Genomic DNA, 21,814 nt, shown 5'->3' with positions numbered 1-21,814 from the left:
CTGCAGAAGCCAACTAGGGGTTCACAGTTGAATCAACCCAGTGTCTGGGAGATTTAAATTCCAACCATGTAATAAAAAACCTCAGATGTCTATGCAAAATTCATTGAAGGCTGAACACACTATCATTGCTGGCCTGACAGCACTGCGTATGTGGAAAACCAGAAGGAGGGAAAATTGGTGCTATGTTAATACCACCCAAATATACACAATGAAGTCAGACTGAAAGCAGTGAAATTACAGTCGCTCCTCATGAGCTAACAGGACCATTTTCCTTAACCAGTGACCTTCAATTACAGAGTAGCAAGCAAATTAGTAGAGACAAAAAAGAAAAACCTGTTAGCCATAAAATCTTACTGACTAAAGCTTGTCTTGTTTCAGTTCCAGTTTCCGTAGCTTTCGGTAAAGTATGTGCTGTCCCTTTTGGAGTACTGGTATTAACTGGAAATGTTGATTCTGGAAACAATGAACACCTTCTTATCGAATGGTTGGGGTTTACAACTGAATTTTTCAGAAGACCTTAAAGTTTTCTGCTTACTTGAAGAGTCTGAATCGTTGCCAAGAAGCCTCCTGATTCCACAGAGAGAGTTAGGAAGAAATTCAAGGCCAGAGAAGCCAATGCAGGAATGACTAAATGAAACCAAAATTTCTCAGCTCCTAGCCCTCCAGCATCCCTTATGTTTGAGGTTGTTTGCCTGTAGGTTGGAGGGACAGTGATGTGGGCTGAGATGTATACTTACAGTGCAGCAGTTTGGTGGCCACCATGGTAGAGAACTTACTCTCAACTATTGCCATCTGTAAGCTAGGAATATGGCTCTGCTTGGTTCAGGTTGCTAAAAATCAACAAATCCAGTTGAGTGATGTTGCATGAACTCACTTTGAAAGGTAGCTAAACAGCAGATAACGTTATCTGCGAGCTAAGGGTATCTACATAGAGAACCAGCACTTTTCGGAGTCAGAAACTGACTTTATTCCCTAGGTAGGCAAACCCAAACAGCTAAGAATATATGGCTCCCAAACAGTGAAGAATATATTGCTTTCCTCACTTTGAAGCTGCATGAGATGTTTGTATTTGATGGTTTATGGCTGGTAACTTCATATATACTCTGTGACTCTAATTTTTCAGTTCCACCATTGCAGCCTTCAAATCCTATAATCCAAATCAAGTTCAGTTCTGTTAGGACAAGCTCCATCTTTCCTTCTCTGAATACATAGTCTGACAAGTGAGGTTTTTATTTTGGTATATTAGCACGCTGTATCTGCCTCAGATTTACAAAATGAGCCAAGGTCTCAATCAAAAGAATGAGGCAAAACCATTTACAGGATCAAACAAGTTGCACAGTTAATTCAAAGGTAACTGCTTAGGTAGAAATTTTCTTTTGACAACATTATTAGTTCAATACCTTCAGTGTATGTTGGCATGAGAACTTTTCCCCAGGGTTTCTGAGTTATATGAGAAAATTTTTTTCACCTACTCTGGCAAAATCTGGAACAGACTTTCTGCTACCTTGAACAACTAAACTGTCCACAGTTTATCAAGTTTCCTTAAGCCTCCATTTTCAAAGATTTCCCAGGATTGTTCAAATCATCACCTTTTACAATTTAAACAGAGAGAATAATTTCTAAGGGACTGCTGTAAACAGCATGGTAGAATGCCAGATTGTTCCAGTGTTGCAGCTACGAATATGTTTTCTTCAGAGACAACTGATCTTTTTGAGATCCCTCATCCCTTTAGTTTGACAGAAATCTGTTAATGATGAAGCTCTGAGTGTTCTCTAAAGGCAACGTGTGGTCAGCTTGGAGTCCCAAGCTTGAAGCCACAGTCTTCCCACTGTTTGTTGCTCAGGCTCAATAAACATCACACTGATATACTGGGATGACTCAGCCACGCAGCGTTCACCTGCCAGCACCAACTCTCTGGTCTGAACTTGTGAGTTTTTCCAGATAGCAGACAGACTGAAAGAGCAAAGCCATTTATAGACCTGGTGATTATAATGATGCATGGGAACAAAAATAGATTTATAACAATCATAACATCCAGGACAGCAATACAAATAGTGAGGATAAAAAACAGGGAAAGATAAATACCTGTCTGGAAATATGTCTACAACTGAATCAATAAGCTGATGTCCTACCCAAAGCACGTCATTACAGATTGAAAGCAATGTGGTATCAGTACTATCAGTACCTTTTGATCTGCCCAGTGAAAGTGGCCCTTTTCCTCCAGTTTTATCTACTGTTACAAGTTGCAATGAGCCATTTGTGTTAAAAGAAGGGCTGTTTCTGCCTCACTTCTAAATAATGATTTTTAAAACATTATAACATAGTATATATATATATATATATATATATAACATTTTCTATAACATAGAGCAGACTACTTAATGCCTATAATCAACACTTTAGGTTTGTTAGTAAAAGAAGAAATCCAATTTATTTTTAGTTGTATTTCCTATTACATCTTGTAAGCTATGTTATGAATAATGAGTAATTAAAGGGACTAAACTTCTAAAAAACAATTGCAGTCCATGTCCCTTCCCTGTTATGGCATGCAGTCACAAACATGGTTCTTTAAACACTGCTGAGAACAGCTTGGTTGTAGCATGGGCAAGTGTTTATTACAGGGTTTACTGCCTTGTCCTATGATTCTATGCTCTGCAAAGCACATCTTAACTAATTCCCAAAGGCAAAGTGGCAACACTGTAAAGCACTTGAGAAAACATTCAAACTGCAGTTTAAACCTTGTTAAAGTGCAGTTCTTCTCTGAAAAGTGACACTAAAAATGACAGTGTGGGATCCTGTATTTATTGTCTACTTGTGATTTCCAGATCAAACATGCTAAGTACAACTATATAGTTTCCTCCTAACATCCACTGCCAGTTCCACAGACTCCAGTGAGATTAGATAGCTGAAGCTTTCACGTTTGTGTATCATTAAAATGATGGTCTTCTTAGCATCTGTTCAAACCTGCTGTCTTCAGTGAAACAGATATACCTTGGCCTCCTTCCACTGTTCTGAAAAAAAGAGAATGTTTCCTTGTCATTAACCTATGTCAGGTTTTTGTTTTGTTTTTTTTTTATGGAAGAAAAACATCTTTTTTGGACAGGTCAGCAGATGTGTTGAAGAAGGTGCTACTTAACCAAAGCCACATTATCAGTTGAAGAATTTTAATGGTTATTTAATTTGCTTTCTGGTCTGTTTCACAGCATAAAAATATTTCAATCTCTAGAAAAATCTGATACGAACAATATTTTCTACACACATTAAACTATAAAACAGGCTTATGAGCTACATTATTGTCTCTCTACAGAACCAGCTGTTGTGTATTTATGGCTGGCACAAGCAATGAGAAGACACAGCCCAATCTAAAGCTCCCTGAATTTTAGTTACACTGTTCAATTAACCAGGGAGAGCTTGCTATAGGTTTGCTGTTTTTCTTGTTAGTGTATCTGAGCAGTAAGCAATCAGTCTCACCCAACTCCCAGGGACCTCTGAGCTGACACCGGAGTTTGCTGTTCCAAGAGACACATAGCCATATCCACCTCTTGGCCTTTGAGGGAATCAAATTGGTTTGGCTTAAATAGCTTCTGCTGATGGAACCTCTGTAGTGTTCTGGGTGATACTTTACGTTGGTCTTTAAATGGACAATACTGTTCTCATACACAGCTACCCTTACGTGGTTGAAGACAGACATTTCAAAAATAGTCCTTCCTCCTACCCCACAACAAAAATGTAGAAATATAGACATAGATCGTAGTTACTGGCACTACTGTTCCTTTATTTGATCAGTATGTTCATAAATATATCTAGGATTAGATGCTAAAGTACTAAAAGACTCTGAAAAGATTACAGGAAGAGTTACAGCATCCATTCAAGGTCCAAGAGTAACTGTGTGGTAACCACTACTCAACAGGTGACAGCAATACTTCCTCTCAGGTGGTAGTTTCTGTGCTGTTTTGCACAATGCTTTTTACAAAGAATTCATCGCAAATTCGAGTGTCTTGAATTTTTATTGACAAATGTAATCAGCATCTGTTTAAATCTTACATTATACCAAATGATGTTCAAATGGTTACAGATGTGTACAGAGGAATGCATGAGGCTGTCCTTGAAGACGCTGGTTTCCTGACTTAGTGTATTTGAATTTTTGTGAAACAATATATAGGTTTTTTCCACTTCATCCTCTTGCCAATCCCTCACAGCTTTGTTGCTCAAAGGGGTAAAACTGCACAACCCAGAGCCAACGCAGGCCCCAGATTTCAAATGCTCAAGAGCTGGAATAAACAGAGCTGAGGTTTTGGTCTGGCAAGTGTAAAAGGAGAGAAAACCATCTGTGAAAACTGGAGGCACATCTGGGTTTGGCTTCTACCCCAGGATCCCTCAGCCTCCCATATTCACTTTCTGAGTATCTGCAGGTTGGAAAATGAAATCCTTTCTCTAGCTTTGCTTGGGCAGCAGTGCTCAGCTCTGTTCCTGGCACTCACAGGGATTCCAGGGGAGAAACCCCAGGAGACAAGACCAGTAGGATTTGATCCTTAGGGCTTTAGAAAAATATCCTTTTCCAACTAAAAGCGCCGTATGGCAAGTGGGGAAAGAAAGAATGGGCCCCTGAGTGGAGTCTCTCCTGTGGACAAGGGCTTATTGAAAACCCTAAGCCTTCTTTTTTCCAGACACCGAGTATCACTGGAAAATCACAACCCCACGTGGAAAAGCCCTATATCATTCCTGCAAGTCTCTTCTCCTCGCAAAGCCCCTCAGGACAGATGTTGGCCGGCGGGCAGCCCAGGCAGATGGACACTCGCCATGTCACGCAGCTGCTCTGCCTTGGTGGGGGCAGGGGGGGGTCATTCCTCACATTCCTGACTCAGAAGGCAAGGGAAACCGGCAGGGATCCTCCTTCCCTTCCCGGGCCTTTGTCTCCCAGCCAGCCCCGCTCCTGGAAACCCCAGGGGAGCCGGGCCGAAAGGAGTCTTTTTCCTTCCCGGGGAAATGGCAGCTCCCGTCTGCTCAGGCGGCTGCACTGCCCCAAGGCCCCGGCGGCTCGGCCTCCAGCGGACATTTGTAACCCCCTGCCTCCTGTGAGCTCGGGGCTCCGGAGGGAGCTGCTGCCCTTCCCTCCGGGGCACATCGCTCCCCCCAAGGCACACTGCTGCCCCCAAGGCACACCGCTCCCTCCAGGGAACATCGCTCCCTCCAAGCCAGCAGCGCAGAGGAGGGGGGGGGGGGGGTGTAGAGCCAGCCGGCCAGAGCCCAATTAAACCCTCCCTTCTCCAGCCCCTGACACTCCCTCCTCCATTTTCCAGTCTGTGGTTACAGCACTCCAAGGGTTCCATTAAGTCATCAAGTTTTACAGGTTCCTTAAAAAAAGAAAAGAGGGGGAGAGAGAGTGTGCGCGAGAGAAAAGTTTGGTCATGGTAGGGAATGAGTGATCAAAGCTGAGCCAAAGCTTCCTGTTACACCGGGACTATATATATATCGTGTCTTTAATGTAGGGGGATGTGAGCAGGCTGCTAGGAGGCTGGAGCGGGAGCTGACTCTCTGCCTGATTTCCCAGCTTGCTGAGGTTTCTTCCACCGACCACAATGAACAAGTTCCTGTGCTGCACACTTGTGGTAAGTCTCTTCAGAGAGGTAGATAGGCTTTAAGATGCATTACAGCCTCAGACATCAAGCTGCAAAGACATACAACTTTTCTTCTGGTTGTGCTTTTGGTTTTGTTTTTTCTTAGGGTTTTTTTGTTGTTGTTTAGTTCTTTGATTTTGTTTTTGTTCTTTTTTTTTGGGGGGGGGTGTAGTTTGGTTTGTTGGTTGAGGGCTTTTGTTTGGTTTTTGTTTTGTTTTGCTTTTGGGTTTTTTTTCCTTCTCTCCATTTTCTTGGTAAACCCTTTTCGTTTCATCACTCCAAGCTTCCCTTGTGAGGTTTGGAGTGGAAGGGACACATCCAGCTCCAGGGGGTCAGCAGGGATTTTCATCCCACTCTTAAGGTAGAGGCATGATTTGCTTTTCTTTTTCCTTTGCTGCTGTCTTCATCTCTGCTTTTGTAGGAATTCACCATACCAGGCTGACACAAAACACTGTATCTAGGAATTAATTTAGAAACTGTATGCTAGGATGTTTGGTTTTGATTTACTAAAGCTCCATCCCTGCCTATCTCTAATCTCTGGTGCAGTGGCACTGGTCACTACCTCAGATACTGGGCTGACTTTCTTATCCAGGAAAACCACTGTATACTCCAGAAAAAATCACAAGCATGTGGTACTTGTTTTGGCTTAGAAAATTCGGCTTCATGTGCAAGAAAGTGATGTATTAGTTGCTGTGTCGGCAGCTTTTACAAAATAGGTTGCGTTATTAAATTCGGTAGAAACTCCAGATTTAGTGAGTTTTTGTTTACTTGGTGATTTAGCAAGATACTCCCAGATACAAATTTAGAGATGTTAGCAGTGCAGTAAATCTTTCAAAATGTCACTTAATCCATTTAGCCATATGGAATTGTATATTATGTCAGATTAATTAAAATGTGCATGCAGACAGATACCATGTATTATCTATTTGGAGACTATTCATCTTTTTGATAAGAAAACATTTAAAGAAATACATTAAAAAGTAATATTCAGAGCATGCTGTTATGCATGCCTGCACAGTAACTTGTTCCTTGTTTATTATGAGGAGTACAGTGGCATTAATGTTGTGGCAGAGCATTAGAACTGAGTTCCATTTATTTTGAAAGTTTTTTGTAAATGCAACGAGATTTCCAGGATCTGATGAGTAATGCATGTTTATTACTCTCTGTGCAACTTTCTGAAAGAGCTTTTTGAGAAACAAACCAAAGTAATTAATGGTGCAAGGGAAGCAAAAATTGTCAGGCTTGCGGTCAGCAAACTGAAATGCAGGACAATTTTTCATCTCATGAATGATGTTTCTTCTTTGTCTATATGAAAGCACAGGAAGTTAATCTGGGAATTTCAGCAAGAGCCTGTCATCGCTTGGCTTCTTATCTCTCTTCATCATAAAATAATCACATCAGGATTTTGATTTAGATTAAATGTAATGTGCCTGTTCATGTTCTCCCATAAAGTAATAGCATTTAGTGAAATTCACTGTAATCCTCTGGCAGATGAGTCTTGGAGTTGAAATAGTGGCAAAAGTACATACCAGAGAGCTTCATTATTCAAATATCATTATTATTATTATTACGTAAAAGCAATTTGATTTTATTATGATGTTTGAGTACTGTCAGATGTTCTAGAGGTCAAAAAAGTAGTTGTAGTATCACTTTTATAAGAACACTTGTAAGAAGCAACAGCAGTTCAAGGTTGTGTGTGTTTGGCTGGCATACCTTGAACTTGCTTTGGAGACATCAACCTAAAAAAGACTCTTGGGACAAAAAGTAGTTTCAGCCTTGGGCTCTTCACTAAGGTTTTGGAAAGAATACCTGTTGTGGTGTATGCATGTACATGTTCCTTGCTGGAACACTTAAACTCCTTACAAACAGAGAAGCATTATGAAACCGGACTGAATGGAAAGAAATTCCCCAGAGCTGTATCTCATTACTTGTCACGTAACTATCTTGACCCTTAAACTTGACCTTTCTCTATTTTGGATCTCTGGGCACATGTGACATGCTTTTTCTGGCTGGCCTGTTGGGTTTGCTGTGTGTAGGCAGCAGTGGCTTTGCAGCCCGCGAGGGTAGGAGTTATCTTTCTGTCTGACTTTCTTTCTGTCTGTCTGCGTGTGTGTTGGTTAAAAATAAAACACCAAGGTTACCAGAAGAATTTTTTAAAAGATATTGCCACAATTTAAATATCATCCACTGTTCAACTCTTACATAACCTTTAATTTTTTCCCCTCTCTATTTAACTTTTATGCTGCAAGATTTACTACTCCAGTAGTCTTCCTGGAGAACAACACCTGTTTGCACATAATACGGGACATACTGTTTCTCTAGGTAGATGATCAGTTGTTAGTAATTCTGTTCAGTGATCAGACAGACTGTAGTCATGGTGGTAATGTCCCAGGTTTGGCTTATCTCAAAATCGTACCGGCAGTCTGGTGTATAATGCTCCAAAATATGAGTTAAGGGTAAGACACATCTTATGGTGAGCAGCTAGTTAGTTTTTCTTGCTTTCTTCTTCCACCAGCTTCGAAGCAGAGCTAACTCTGCAAACATAGACTTTAAATGTAGCCATTCTTTGATAAGATACAAAACTGTTCTTCAACTGAATGTTGCTTTCCTAACACTGAAAATAAAACAATAGTTTAAATAATTTGCATTGTGAATGACAGGTAATGGTGTCCTACAAAGCTTCCATGAGATTTGAATTGTTGTTGTATTACTTTGATGACAGAGAAATTAAGGCAGTGGAGAGTCATTACTTATATTCTCTGTGTAAAAGAGAATCTTCCGCTTTGTAAACCATCTTCCATACAAAACTAGGCCCTGTTCTATCAAAAGTGAGTGGATTGCATTGAAGTAGTTGGTAGAATGGTGAAACAAGTTTATAAACTAAACTCAAACCAGCAAAAATTTCTCCATTTTAAATTTCATTATGTTCTTGATGCTCGTCTGCAATCTGGCAAAAGGTGCTTTATCTGGGCTGTGTTCTAGGTGACCCTGCAGCAGCTGATGGGGTAAGCAGTACTGCTTGGCCCAAAGCTTTTAAATTTGGTTCTGGCATGGCTTAGAGCAGCGAGGTGAGAAGCATGAGAGTCAAGTATCTCCCATATGGATGAGAGTAATTTTTACCTAGATGACAAATACCTTCAAATGGTTATTTGCAGAAGATTGCTGTGGGTCTGATCCATCATGACACTGTTGTGTATGGGATCAAGAGATGCTGTTTTTATCAGTTGATTAGGAGGACCTCATTAATATCAGTCAGTGCTCTATTTTGCCACTGGAATTTCTCTGGGGTCCTGGCATGTTTTCAGTGAGGCATTCTGCCTAAGGGCTGAGGGTAAATGAAGGCCTCCTGCCTTAGTTTTGTCCAAATACTTTCTGTAGAAAGCAAAGTTGGAGAGTTGTGAGGTTTTACTTTGAACCCAATGCAAACACTAGGAGCAATCTGACAGATGCCTTAAAGGATTATTTATCATGCAGGAAAATATGCTTCAGAATAGTTATGGAATGAAAAGCAGAAACAGATCTATCTTTCTCAGCAAATTAAACATTCTTCTTTGGTCTACAACCCAAAACCACAAAGCCAAGCTGTATAATAATATTTTCATATGCTGAAAAGCCACTTTCTTTTCTCTCACAAGGCAGTGATTTAAGGGGATGATGCTTGAAGGATTTTTGCTTTATGGGCTTTGTCTTCCAGTTGATTTTAATTCAACAAGAAAAAGAAAGCAGCTCTTTGCCTTTACATTTAAAGATGAAAGAAAAGGGCATGTACTTTTTTCATGGCCAAGATATGAAATTAAATTTTACAATCACATTACTTCTCTTTCAAAAGCATCTTCTAAAGCCTCAAATAAATGGACTGCACAGGTCTTTTATGTCAACATTGTGTATGCTGGCATAAAGATGGCATAGAAGAGTATAGCTTTAGGCCTAATGTGTTGAGTGACACAATCAAAGTATTGCTTTTTAACCTTGGTAAAGAGTTTTGAATCAGTTCTCTGATTTACTTACATGAAACTGACTTACCCTAGTTTTGTATTTCAGTATTTACAATTCACAGAGAGACAGCCATCCTGAGAGGTACCCTGGACTTTGCCCTGGGAGGTGGATGAGGACTCAAGTTTTTCAGTCCTTTCAGAGCAGAGACCATGACACTAGAACTGAATTCACCAGAATAGATTGATAGATGTGGTTAATGATACTAGATTTCGGCTTGGTTTTCTTTTGTTGCAATTACTTTGTTATTGATTGCATTTCATGCTCATAGAACAAAAAAACCTGCAGCCTTTAGGACGCATTATTTAAAAGTAAGCCTTTCATTTCACTGCCTTCAGGAAAACTGTTTGTAATTGAGTGTGCTCTGAATCAGACCAACAGTTTATTTGTTGAGATAAACAAGATATTTAGTATCATTTGCTTACATTGGTGTTGGGATACAAAGGATTTGCTTAGGATTTAAAATCAAAAGAAACTGCCTCAATCTTTTCAGACTGTTCCCCATCCCTTCCAGGAAACCAAATGGTGTATTTGCTTTCAGAAATGCACTGAGAGCTATATTTAAACTACTTGGGTTTCTTGCACCTGTTTCTCAGTAAAGGGCTGTTCCCAAACTTCCTCTAGAGACAGAATCCCCTTTTCATCTGCCAACATTATCCTTTAATGGAGAAAATTCTCTCTTTGTGTGTTCACTATCTATCTAAACCAAATCTACAGTTACTGTTCTGACTTGCCAAGCTATTGAACAAGTCAAGATCCTCTTAAAGATGAATTTCTCCATTTCCATCTAAACCTTCTCTGTACCTCTTCCAGGCTGAATTAACCTTTCCTAAACAAGGATGAACAGAATTTTATGCAGTCTTCTGAATGACAAATCCATAACTTTGGCCAAGTGTAGTACTGATAGACTCCACTTTAATTTCATAAGGGTTAAAGAGTTAACGTGCTCATTGGCCGTACTTCTGATTCCAGTAAACTGATCAAACTTGTAGTTTCTTTCTCATTTCAAACTGTAACGTGCCTTCTTCTCCAGTGAGAGCAAAACAGGACAGTGTCATCATGACTATCAGAGAAACCCGGTTTTCTGTGAAGCTTTGGGGAAGACCAGTGTTCAGAACTAGCAAGTTCTGACCATGGCATTTTCATATGCTCACATAGTGCTGTTGTGTACAGCAGAATTTCAAATGTTTGGTACAGAGCTCACCTTTAAGTATGGGCATTCAGGTCAATAAGAGGATTTATGTGCCTGAGAAACTGCTACCAAGTTTTTAATATCATAGATTGGTAGGACACATCAGAAATTATATAAAATGCATTTAATTACCATTTTATTTGATTTAGGAACATGCCTTTGAATGGCCTTTCCTGATCATCCCTATTTAGTGTATTTTAGTTTGCACATCAGAGCAGACTTGGAGTGCTCAAATTTGATTTACAAAATCTGAATTGAAGAAAGTAAATCCAGAGATGGACTCCAGAGACACACCAGATGCACTATAACTACTATGCATGCTTAGTCCGTGAGAACAGACTGAAGTTAGTCCAGAATACCCTTCCTGAATCATGCATAATGTGGATGTCAGGTGCTCAGCACCATCTGTTTTGCTCTAAAAATCTGCTATAACAGGTGATCCAACTTGCTAATGTAAGCACAAATTCAGTGGGTCTTAGGCAGGACAAAGGACAATTTTGTGACATTCTCCTCTATCTTGTTCCGTTAGCTGAGGGACAAGAAGAGTCTTTTTATTCTGGTTGTGCTAATTTGCTGCAGTAAAACTAGTAAAAGTTATACTTAATTACCTTATAGAATTTCTTCTAGCATTTTTGCAGAACTTCTGAAAAATAGCCTTAATTTTGGCACTTGACGTAGGTTCAAAGATAACTTGTGATTTTCAGGCTGCATATTAAAATTCAGACTATTCACTTGTGCTAGGTGTCTTCGATCTGCATAGAAGACCATCTTGTAGGTCTGTTCTCTTAAATATTATTAAGGGACCTATAGTACTCGAGTGAAGACATGAGGTATTGAGAACTGGAGTATAGAACTTAACATACAAATGGCTGTACTGGGTCTAAGAGGACAGCAGTCAAGAAAAAGTGCCCTAAAAAACCCCATATGCATCTATGGAAGGGGCTAATGACTGATGTGTAGAGAAGATGGAAGAAAATGGCAGAAAAATAGTGATAATTTTTTTTTCATGATTCTCCTCCAGACACAAACAGTCTGTGATTTGGGATTTTCTGATGTAGAGGTGATGTTTATACTTAATAGCCCTTTATTGATTTCCTCTATTACTATGTCAAGTAATATTTTTAACACAATGGTTGACAATGTTCTGTGGCAGTGAATTGCACAGCTCACTGTGCTTAATAGGGTCATAGTAGCCAAATAGTAATAGTAATGGTAACCTAGCTCTATGTTGAAAATTATGTATAAAATGGTCTGGTAAAATACTGAGACACTGATCGCATTTATAGCTTTAGTGTGACTGAAAAGTCTTTTGTCATAATTGTTTACTACATGAAATAGTTGGATCCAAGATACTTATGGCTCAGCCACAGATGAATGCATTTCTGTGGCTACCTAATGTGTGTTTCTGGGAAAGAAGGGAAGACTTGGTGTGCTTTTCTTTTAAGAACACAAATTAAAAATTAAACACAAAGACTGACTGTCTTTTTAGTGATGCTGATTTATTAATCCTATTACTATTTTTATTGGTTATGCTGATTTAAATTAATAGTTGCCATTCTGGTTGCCATCAGGAGTTCATAGCTATGGATACTTTCAAATGCAAAACTTGACAAGTTCTCTCACAGGTATTTTTTTCTGAAATTTTAAAATATTTCATCTCGAATCATGTTGATTTCTTTTCAATTTTTTTTGGCTTGCTTCATAAATATGTAGCTTCTTCGGGAAGTGAATGCCTCAAAAGCCAGTGCTCTCACACCCTGAATACTAAATTAGAAATATTTTTAATCCTGCATCATCCCCTACAGCAAGACTTCTCACTTGTCTCATAAATGATTTCCAGTGCAAATAACTGAGTAAGGGAAATGGAGAAAATGCTGTTGCTGTGGCATGTTGCAGCGAGGAGATGAACTGTCATGAAATTGTCCACCCAACCATTCAGCACCTGAAAATGTGTCACCAGGGGCAGTGGCAGAGCCCAAAGGAGCAGGTTACGCTGTAGTGACAGCCTGGGATTTGTTGTGAGCCATGCATTGCAGAGAAGGAAAACTGGTGTTTCTGTGTGCCTGCATGGCTGATTCCTTTTTGTAATCATATTCACAGTGCAGATTTTCATCTGCATTCTATATTGTCTTGGGTTTCCACAGACATCTGCAGGAAATGTGGATTGATGCATGTCTTTGTAGCATCTGTGCCACATGTTGCAGGCTGCTATGTTCTAAAGAGGGAATGTGTGTGCCCATGGAATGCTTGGACTCTGAGGTACTATATTGTCTGTTACTGAATAAAAACCAGCAGAAAATGTGACTATTCCCATCAACAATTACCAGTATTTCCTTTTTACTAGAGGACTAGCTGTAGATTTGCCAAGGGTGGGTCTATTTTTCATCAATGGAAAGCCATTCACTACTAAAAACGTGCTGCACCCTCTTGTTAAATAGATCACATGAAACAGATCCAGTCATACAAGAAGAATGGGGCGGTACATCAAACTTCAATTATTAATAAGGAATTTCTCACAATGGAAGAGATTGAGCATTGAGACCACAAGAAAAAGTGGTCTCTCCACCTGTAGAAACCACAGATTGGACAAGTTACAGGGGTCAGTCAAGGGTAACTGTAAGAGGCAGTGGGAAAATCCATTCTGTGCTCATTTAATTCTTCAGCTTGAGTACAGCTGTATTAAGGTGGATTCATAGGCAAATTGAGAATGCACTAAAGAATATTTTCTTAAGCAGTAAGACTTCTAATTTAGACACCTAATATTACATGATGCAAGTGCTGTGACTTGTGTCACAGTACATGTATAATTAAAATGTCCTTTCCAAGTTTATTAAGATTATCATCACTTAAGAAGTGCTATTTTGTGGCAGAAGTGAGGCCCTCAGATGAAGCCTCTTTAGGAATTGAATACAGAGTGTTAATTCCACTTGCACTTTGGGGACAATTGCATTGGAAAAGAGGAAAATACATTACTGAAAATGAATTGGCCACTCTATTAGCTGACTGGGATTTAAATAGCGGCAAAGAAAAGACAGTTGGATCTATAATGGGGACGGATGCATAGAAAAAAAAAACAAACAACACAATGAAACTTAACCCAGAGCTGATTTACTTTGTCTTTATAAAACTACAAGTTTCAAAAGAGAAGTTGCACATTGGTTCTATGGTGCTGGGACAGAACTGCGTCGTTGGTGGACAGAGTGAGCTGTCAGCCAGCCCTGTGGTGCTCAGGGCAGTACACAGGGAGCAAACCCCAAAGTTGTTTTCTTGATAGGGTGATGGAATCACAGAACTTAATTTTCAATTACTGGACCAAAATCACATGCTATGGAGGTTCTCTATGCCGAAGAGCGGTGTCATCTCAGACCTCTAGATCCCAAAGTGCACCAGCAAATCAGACTGTTGCAGAAGGAGTGTAGCAGCTGTGACATGTGCAGGTCTCACAACAGCCATAAGACTGATTTAGATAGGAAGTGGAAGCATTAGCCTGGCCTCTTCCAGCTTTTGTGCATAAATCTTTATGCTGGTCAGATTTGTATGCTCGGATACTTACAAGTTCTTTTGCATCTGAAGTACTTGATACTCAGGAACACAAAAGGTGTGTAATCCTCAACTTGCTGTGCATTGAGGATGATGCCAATGAAACTAATAGTCCACGTTCTCTGGTGCCAGACTGTAAAAAGTCTAGTGATATAAAGGGATGTAAATGAGGGAAGAAGAGGATCTACATCTATGGAACAACAAGAAAGCACTTAACGGTGCAAAGATTTGTTGGGTAAGATCATAAATTTTTCCCATTCTAAGACAGATATAAGAGAGTTTAGAAACTGGCTAACACTTTGTTTGAAGATAGAGATGCAGTCAGACTCATAAACTCATGAAAATGTAGATTTCTTTGTGACGGTGTTGCTCCCCAGAACTTAAGTGAGTGATGTTTTGTTTTCCTGTTGCCAGCTGTTGGACATTGCTGTTAAGTGGACCATCCAGGATGACTCTCCTCCCAAGTATCCCCATTACGACCCAGGGACATCTCGTCAACTGCTGTGTGACCAGTGCCCTCCTGGGACCTATGTCAAGCAGCACTGTACGGCCACCAGCCCGACACAGTGTGCCCCGTGTCCAGACCAGTACTACTCTGAGGAGTGGAGCAGCAATGATGAGTGCCAGTACTGCAGTGCTGTTTGCAAAGAGCTGCAGTACGTGAAGCAGGAGTGCACCAGCACCCAGAACCGTGTCTGCGAGTGCGTCGAGGGCAGATACCTGGAGCTCGAGTTTTGTTTAAAGCACACGGAGTGTCCTCCTGGATTTGGTGTTGCACAACCAGGTATGTAGTGATTTTCAGTACACACAGACTTAATTAGAGCTCTACAGCACGTCGACAGCTCGTGGCAGTTACAAGATTGGGAAAGAGGCTCATCCATATGAAATTACAGGACAGTAAATTGTAAAGCCAATTGAACCTGTTCCTAGCTTGTGTCATTTGGACAGTAGCCAAAGGAACAATTCTCAGTGGAATACCCTATTCCTACTGTAATATATAACTTAATGGCAGCAGCAAATGTAGCAAATTGCACTCTAATGAGAAACATGATGGATTGCCTCTCTTAAAGGAACATTATCTGGAATGTAGTATTTCTGTGTGTGATAAATAATAATGTTTTTCATTTTGAAATCTGCTGTTTCAAGAGACTGTATATCTTGACAAACACCAGGAGCACTACATGTTTGACACCAAGTGTATAATTATAACAATATTAATACTGCTCTAGCATCATAGCAATATGTGGTAATAATTAATTATCAGCATCCTAAGTGGAACTCTTAGGGAAGCTGTTACTATTACCAAACAAACAACCTTCTCTTTATCAAGCAGGCTGGCATTGTGCTGTAGGTCTGGTGGGGATACAGAATGAAGCAGCACTTTCAGTGGAATGTACTCTTCATTTAAGACAACATAAATTCCTGAACCAGTAATAAATTCTTCTCTCAAAACAAGTTAATTTGGATAAATTAATTTAATTTAAGATAATTTGTCATTTGGCAAATGTCATGGCCCAGTTTAACTCCAGTTTAACTTCAATTCAGCCTAAAAGAATTGTAAACTGCCATTGTTCCAAAGACTGGTAACTGCCTGAAGGAGAATGCTGAGGAAGAGAACAAGAAAATCAAAATGTCTTGGACATGAACTCGGGGACAAACAGTCTCCAGGCTGCAGAATTATTTCCCTAGGAATTACGTATATGCAGTGAGAAACACTAGGACTGGCCTGTCCATTTTAGAGCTGTGCTGAATGACAGGTTGGGGGTTCTTTCTTGGGTTACATGCATCTCATTAGAGAACAGCTTTGACATAAGGAGTAATGTTGCTGCTGTAGCTGCTGACTTGTCCCCAAATAATTGGTTACTTAAGCATTACCCTGACAGCTTTGCCACTGTTGAGTATTTCCACTAGTAGCTACTGCATTTCCACCTTCATTAACCAAAATCATTACACCCAGGGGCTTGGTTAAGGAGATTCCACCCTATCTCAGCAGTAAGTCAAAAGAAGCCAGAAACAGTTCTCAGAAAGACTGGGAGACAAACAAGGAAGCATAAATTCTCAGAGCACCCAGCCCACTGCATCCCTGCTAGCACAGTGCAGCTGTGGACGACAAATTTTAATTCCTCAGTTCAAAATGAAAGAAACTTTGGAAGAAGATAAATCGTTGAATAGTGTAATTTATTGGACAGTTGGTTTCCTAAAGACCATCAGAATGAAACAGCTAAACCCAAGCAGACCTCAAACAAGGAATGAAAACATTGTAAAAATAATTGCATCCCCCTGTGCCAATATTCATTTTTTGAAGTGAGGCATTGTCTGAGAATTTAAAAAGCGTGGACCACACTGTGCTGCTGCTTTATGGCATATGATAGCCTTGAAGTTTGTAATGATGTAAATTCAGGTGAAATAAAACCCAAGTGTAGAAAAAATGCTTCCAATGCCACACAGGGAGACAGTGTGGTTCAGTTTCTCATTCAAAGCCTGAAGCATTAGAAATGTGTTTTCCTACTTCTGGTTGCTCGTGGTGACGCTGGGCAGATCACTTTCCTTTGGTAATCCCCTTTTGCAAGTGCAGATTAAGGTTTTGTTCCTTTCTGACGTGGCTGTCCCTGTACAGGGCAGAGGTTTTAGCAGCAGGGTGCTGGGGAAGCAGCACTGCTCCAACGCTGCAGCATCTCCCCGATGGCAGCTGCCGTTCCCCAGCGGGAAAATGGGGAATTCCGAGCAAGCTGGGGGGGAGCAGAGAAGGGGGGCTGAGCTGTGGCAGTGTGTGCTCTGAACAAGAGCAACCAGATCAGCATCAAAGAAGAATCTGGCAAAGCTGGGAGGTGACTGCCTGCTCAAGCCTGAGGACACTGATAGATCAGCTGGTTATATGGGAAGCTCTGAGCAGAACGATGCACTGTTTGCAGGGACTCTCTTTTCTGCCCCTCCCTGCTAGAACAGCCCAGCAGCGTGTCTGTGGCTGGGAAAGTTACTAAAAATTCTGACTTCTCAACAAAGCTGATGACTGCCTGCTCAGGTGCAGGTGTTGGCTGGAGTTTCATACATCCCAGGCAGTGCACACCATGCAAGGAACTGCAAGGGCAACCCCTGCTGCTGCTGCTGCGGTCTGGGCACTGCCTGCTGAAAGGGGAGGATTTGGGGGGAATGGCAATATACAGGGTCTCTGATTTTCAGGCACACAACTAAAAAAATTATCCTTCGTTTTCACTTGTTGTCTGATGAAAGAAGTACCAGGTTGGGTTTATGCAAGTTTTATTCTTTATTTCACAGCTGGTTGGAAACTGGAGATTCGTACTATAAGGAAATGCTCAAAATAAATACAATTTACATAAAAGCAAGCTTTAAATAAAGCATCCACATGTAAATACTTCTAAAATACACTAGATGGAGGCGTTTTCTTATTCAAATATAGCTTCTAATTATTTCCGAAGAATTATAAGCATGTGCTTAAGTTCATGTTCAATAATGCACTATTATATATTAGCCTTTAGGCACTTGCTGACATGCTGGGTGAATAAGCTTGAATTAAGAGTGACTATTCAGCATTTATTGGTGCTGTTATTTTCCTGACGGCCGTGGTCAGACTATTTGCAGTGTTTCAGATTTCATGCATTGATTTTCTTCCTCATTGCCAATGTGATAGAACCATTGATTGTAAATCTATGGTTGTATCTTTTTTTTTTTTGTTTTGAAGAAAAACAATGTCTTACGGAAGTAAAGCACCAAGCAAAACATATGTTTGTATTTTAAATATTTTTGATATATTGGACAGTTTATTTGATTTACATTATATTTCATTCAAGCCCACAAAAAAGCTGAAGAATATTGCTAAAATTCTATTGATCTGTACAATTTAATATTTGATCAGGAAAAGGACTTTTCAGAGAGTCTCTAGTTGATATTTAGCTAAAGTACATTTTTAGCCAGAAATAAAGTAATACATTTGAGTAAGGCTCTGTGCAAATAGTGTAAACTAAAATTTAGAGCAGTTTCTTGTGCCATTTAATTATTTTACAGAATCTGTACAACTAAAGGATGAAGTCAGACATCATGTAATGTCTAAATAGATTCAAACAATTACTAATTTACAAATGGTACTTGACTCAACTACTGTTTTAATCAGTAGTTTTATTTTTTGCTGATTTAAAGTTGGTTACAGGTGTATGTAAGAATACTGTTAATTTACTCCAGAAAAAATATAATTCTCCTAAAGAATCTCTTCTATTTATAAAAATTAAAGTGTTACTGTTTCTTTCTCTCTAAAAGTGATATGTTAATAGATCAGAAATATGAAAAGTAGAAAACAGTGCAATTTTGGGCAATTTTTTTTTTCCACAGTTGAGATTATATATAATTGGAGGCATTGTACTCCTGTTTCCACAGGTACCCCTGAGAGTGATACTGTCTGTAAGAAATGTCCAGAAGGGTTTTTTTCCAATGAAACATCATCCAAAGCAGCCTGTCTAAAGCACACAAACTGTAGTGCGCTGGGTTTCAAAACAGCATTAAAGGGAAATGCAGTTCGTGACAACATCTGCCAGGAAAATACAGATGTGACACCTCAAAAATGTGGAATAGGTATGTATCATACTGAGGAAGTGTGCACGGTGTGCAAACCTTTCTTATTTAATTATTGTAGGTCAGACCAAATGGAACTCGAGCACAGAGAGAAACAGCACTATAAAGACCACTTTTTAATTTAATCATTTTGCTCTTATCATTCTTGCTACTTGCCTTTTTTTTTTCCAGAGACAATCAGGATAGCAGAGATCAGAACAACTGTCACATTCTTCTTTTCTTTCTCATTTCAGATGTAACCCTGTGTGAGGAGGCTTTTTTCAGGTTTGCTGTTCCTACTTATCTCACACCTAACTGGCTGAACTTACTAGCAGATAGTTTGCCTGGGACAAAGGTTAGCACAGAAAATATCGAAAGGATTAAACAAAGGCACAGTCCCCAGGAGCAGACCTTCCAGCTTTTGAAATTATGGAAGCAGCAAAACAAAGAACAGGATATGGTCAAGAAGATTGTTCGAGGTAACTTATTTTGATAGTATATAAATTAAAAGCAACCTTCTAAATGTTTTTTTAGAAATTGCTTGGAATCAAATACCTCCTGGTGATGTGTTATGCTCTGGAAAGGACCTGCAGGGCTTAAGTGAGATTTATTGATGCAGTAAGTGCTGCGAAGCTGGGGGAAAGCAGAACAGAATTCAGCTTCTCCTCACAGTCAACAACTGAATTCTTTCCAGACTTGCATCCCCCAAGGGAGTGTGTGTGGTGTCAAAGCCAAGATCCCCCTTTGAGACTGCATGATGTATGAAGAATTTTTATCAAGTGGGGAAAACGTTTCCCACTGTTATATCTGAGCAGTGGCTGTTGAGGTTAGAGGGAGCTGGATGCCTGCAACTGAGAGAGCAATATGTTTTCTTTTAAAGTGGAGATTGACAGCTCGGACTAGGACATCTATTCACAGAAGGGGGACACATGGGACTGAGGAATACACAGACAGGCTTTCCCTTCTTTTTCCATCTGGTACCTATTTGTCATGCCAGTTCACTGATTTGTTCCTGCTGCATCTGCCAAGACAGGTGTCAAAGGTGAAATAGTGTTGCAATCTTAACAGCAAGGTTTTTATGAGACTCAGGGCAACTCTTTACAAATAAGCCACCATCAACAACCACCACATCCAAATGACCTTTTGTCCACTCAGTCAACAGATGTAAAAAATGCTACAGAAATTATTTTTTTTTTTTACTCATTTTTAGTATTTAGTATATTTTTCATTTCTGAAAAAGAGCAAAATTTTCATGCACTGAAAACAAGTATTAGGAGTCCTATCACATACACAGAAGGTGTTATAAGACAGATGAAACAAGCGAATAGCAATAAATACTTGCTATGAAGTTTGAGATTTGAGGCTATTTGGAGCCCAAAAAAAAAAAAAAAGGCATTGTTGAGAGAATTTTTTGAAACAAAGTAACAAAAATTTATAATTGGGAAGGAATATTCACCTTGAAATTTTGGATGATTTTTTGCAAGCCATGGAAAAGTTTTAGTGCATTGAACTCGTCTCTTTTTGCTTTCTGTAGATATTGACCTTTGTGAAAATAGCATCTTAAAGCATATTGGCCACCCAAACCTCACCTTTGAACATCTCAACACACTGATGGCAAGCTTACCAGGCAAGAAAGTGGAAAAAGAAGATATTGAGCGCACAATGAAACTATGTCAGCCTACAGAGCAAGTTCTGAAGCTTCTCAATCTGTGGAGAATAAAGAATGGAGACCAGGACACCATTAAAGGTTTAATGTATGGACTGAAACACTTGAAAACACACCACTTTCCAAAACAAACCATCCAAAGTCTGAAGAAGGTGATTAAGTTTCTTCACAGATTTACAATGTATAGATTATACCAGAAACTCTTATTAGAAATGGTAGGGAACCAAGTTAAATCAGTGAAAGTAAGATGTGTCTAATTCCAGATATCTTTCATTCCCCACTGACTATTTTTCTGCAATTACTGCCAGCAGTAATTAAACTGGAGCATTGTTTCCCTGCATTATGTCTAACTATTTATAGAAATGCCTGACTGGAATAGATCTAAGTCTTTTGCAGTGTTGTTGGAGGGTTTTATTTTTTAATAAAATCACTTCTTTAAAAGCTATTAACCTGTTGATAACACTAAGAGCCTGATTCTGCATTTTTGCACATTCAGAGTTGAAAAGCTCCACTATTGTCTCTAGATGAGAAGGGAATGCTGAACCAGGCTCTCCTACAGTATTTGCTATTTATATTATTCGAGGAATAAACATTTTTGTTGTACATATTTATTAAGTTAAATGGAAGGTGTATGAAACTGAATTTAGGTAGACAAATGAAATGCACACTGTATATTTTCTAGTTAAACAAAAATGATCCCATATATTTTTCTGGCAAAATTTTGTAGCATGCTCTAAGAGTTATTAATTTCTTTACTTTTTGTATTTAAAAAAATTATTATTGCTTAGTTTTATTTGTATAAGTTGTGATATCTTTTGGTAGGGATGTTTTAATTTATCCAATGATTTTAACTCTAATACGGTGAAACTATACCATAAATGACCTGAATATTTAAATATTCTGTGAGAAAGTGAATGTACCATATTTAAGAAGCTGGATTTTTACATAGAATTTCCTAACCTTATTTTATAAAACAATTAAATTTTTCAGTTTGCTTTTTGACTTGTGTTTTACTCTTGACGCTGAAGCAGGAACAACAACAAAGGCAGACCATGTGGATTTTGCTGCTTATCTGAGGCTTGGCTCTCTGCTACTCTCTCTGGTTTAGTAGTTACTATGTGAGCTAAGTAAATATTGACCAGTACTGGGTTTTCATGGTCTCTGCACAGGTGTAAAAAAAGGTAAATAGCATTAAAGGTTCTAGTTCAGAAGGCCCAAGCGGTTGTGCTACAACTTGTTACA

The 21,814-nt window shown here is 39.4% G+C and overlaps 1 protein-coding gene across 2 annotated transcripts in view; it reads left to right on the top strand.

The window, feature by feature from the left end:
* TNFRSF11B (TNF receptor superfamily member 11b) overlaps positions 1–21,574 on the top strand; it is a 98,851-nt gene extending 77,277 nt beyond the window's left edge. Inside the window, exons 1-6 of one of the 2 annotated variants that reach the window (XM_030446378.1) lie at positions 5,028–5,075; positions 5,490–5,609; positions 14,758–15,127; positions 18,733–18,927; positions 19,161–19,385; positions 20,441–21,574. In XM_030446378.1, the coding sequence (XP_030302238.1) occupies positions 5,580–5,609; positions 14,758–15,127; positions 18,733–18,927; positions 19,161–19,385; positions 20,441–20,829 (1,209 nt within the window). In that variant the 5' untranslated portion in view covers positions 5,028–5,075; positions 5,490–5,579 and the 3' untranslated portion in view covers positions 20,830–21,574. Of the gene's footprint in view, positions 1–5,027; positions 5,076–5,489; positions 5,610–14,757; positions 15,128–18,732; positions 18,928–19,160; positions 19,386–20,440 lie in introns of those variants that run through there. The other variant, XM_030446380.1, reaches the window with a different exon arrangement.
* Positions 21,575–21,814: the final 240 nt, after the last annotated feature.

This window comes from Calypte anna, chromosome 2 (genome assembly GCF_003957555.1).
Source record: "Calypte anna isolate BGI_N300 chromosome 2, bCalAnn1_v1.p, whole genome shotgun sequence".
NCBI lineage: Eukaryota > Metazoa > Chordata > Aves > Apodiformes > Trochilidae > Calypte > Calypte anna.
This window is presented reverse-complemented; position numbering and strand designations above follow the sequence as displayed.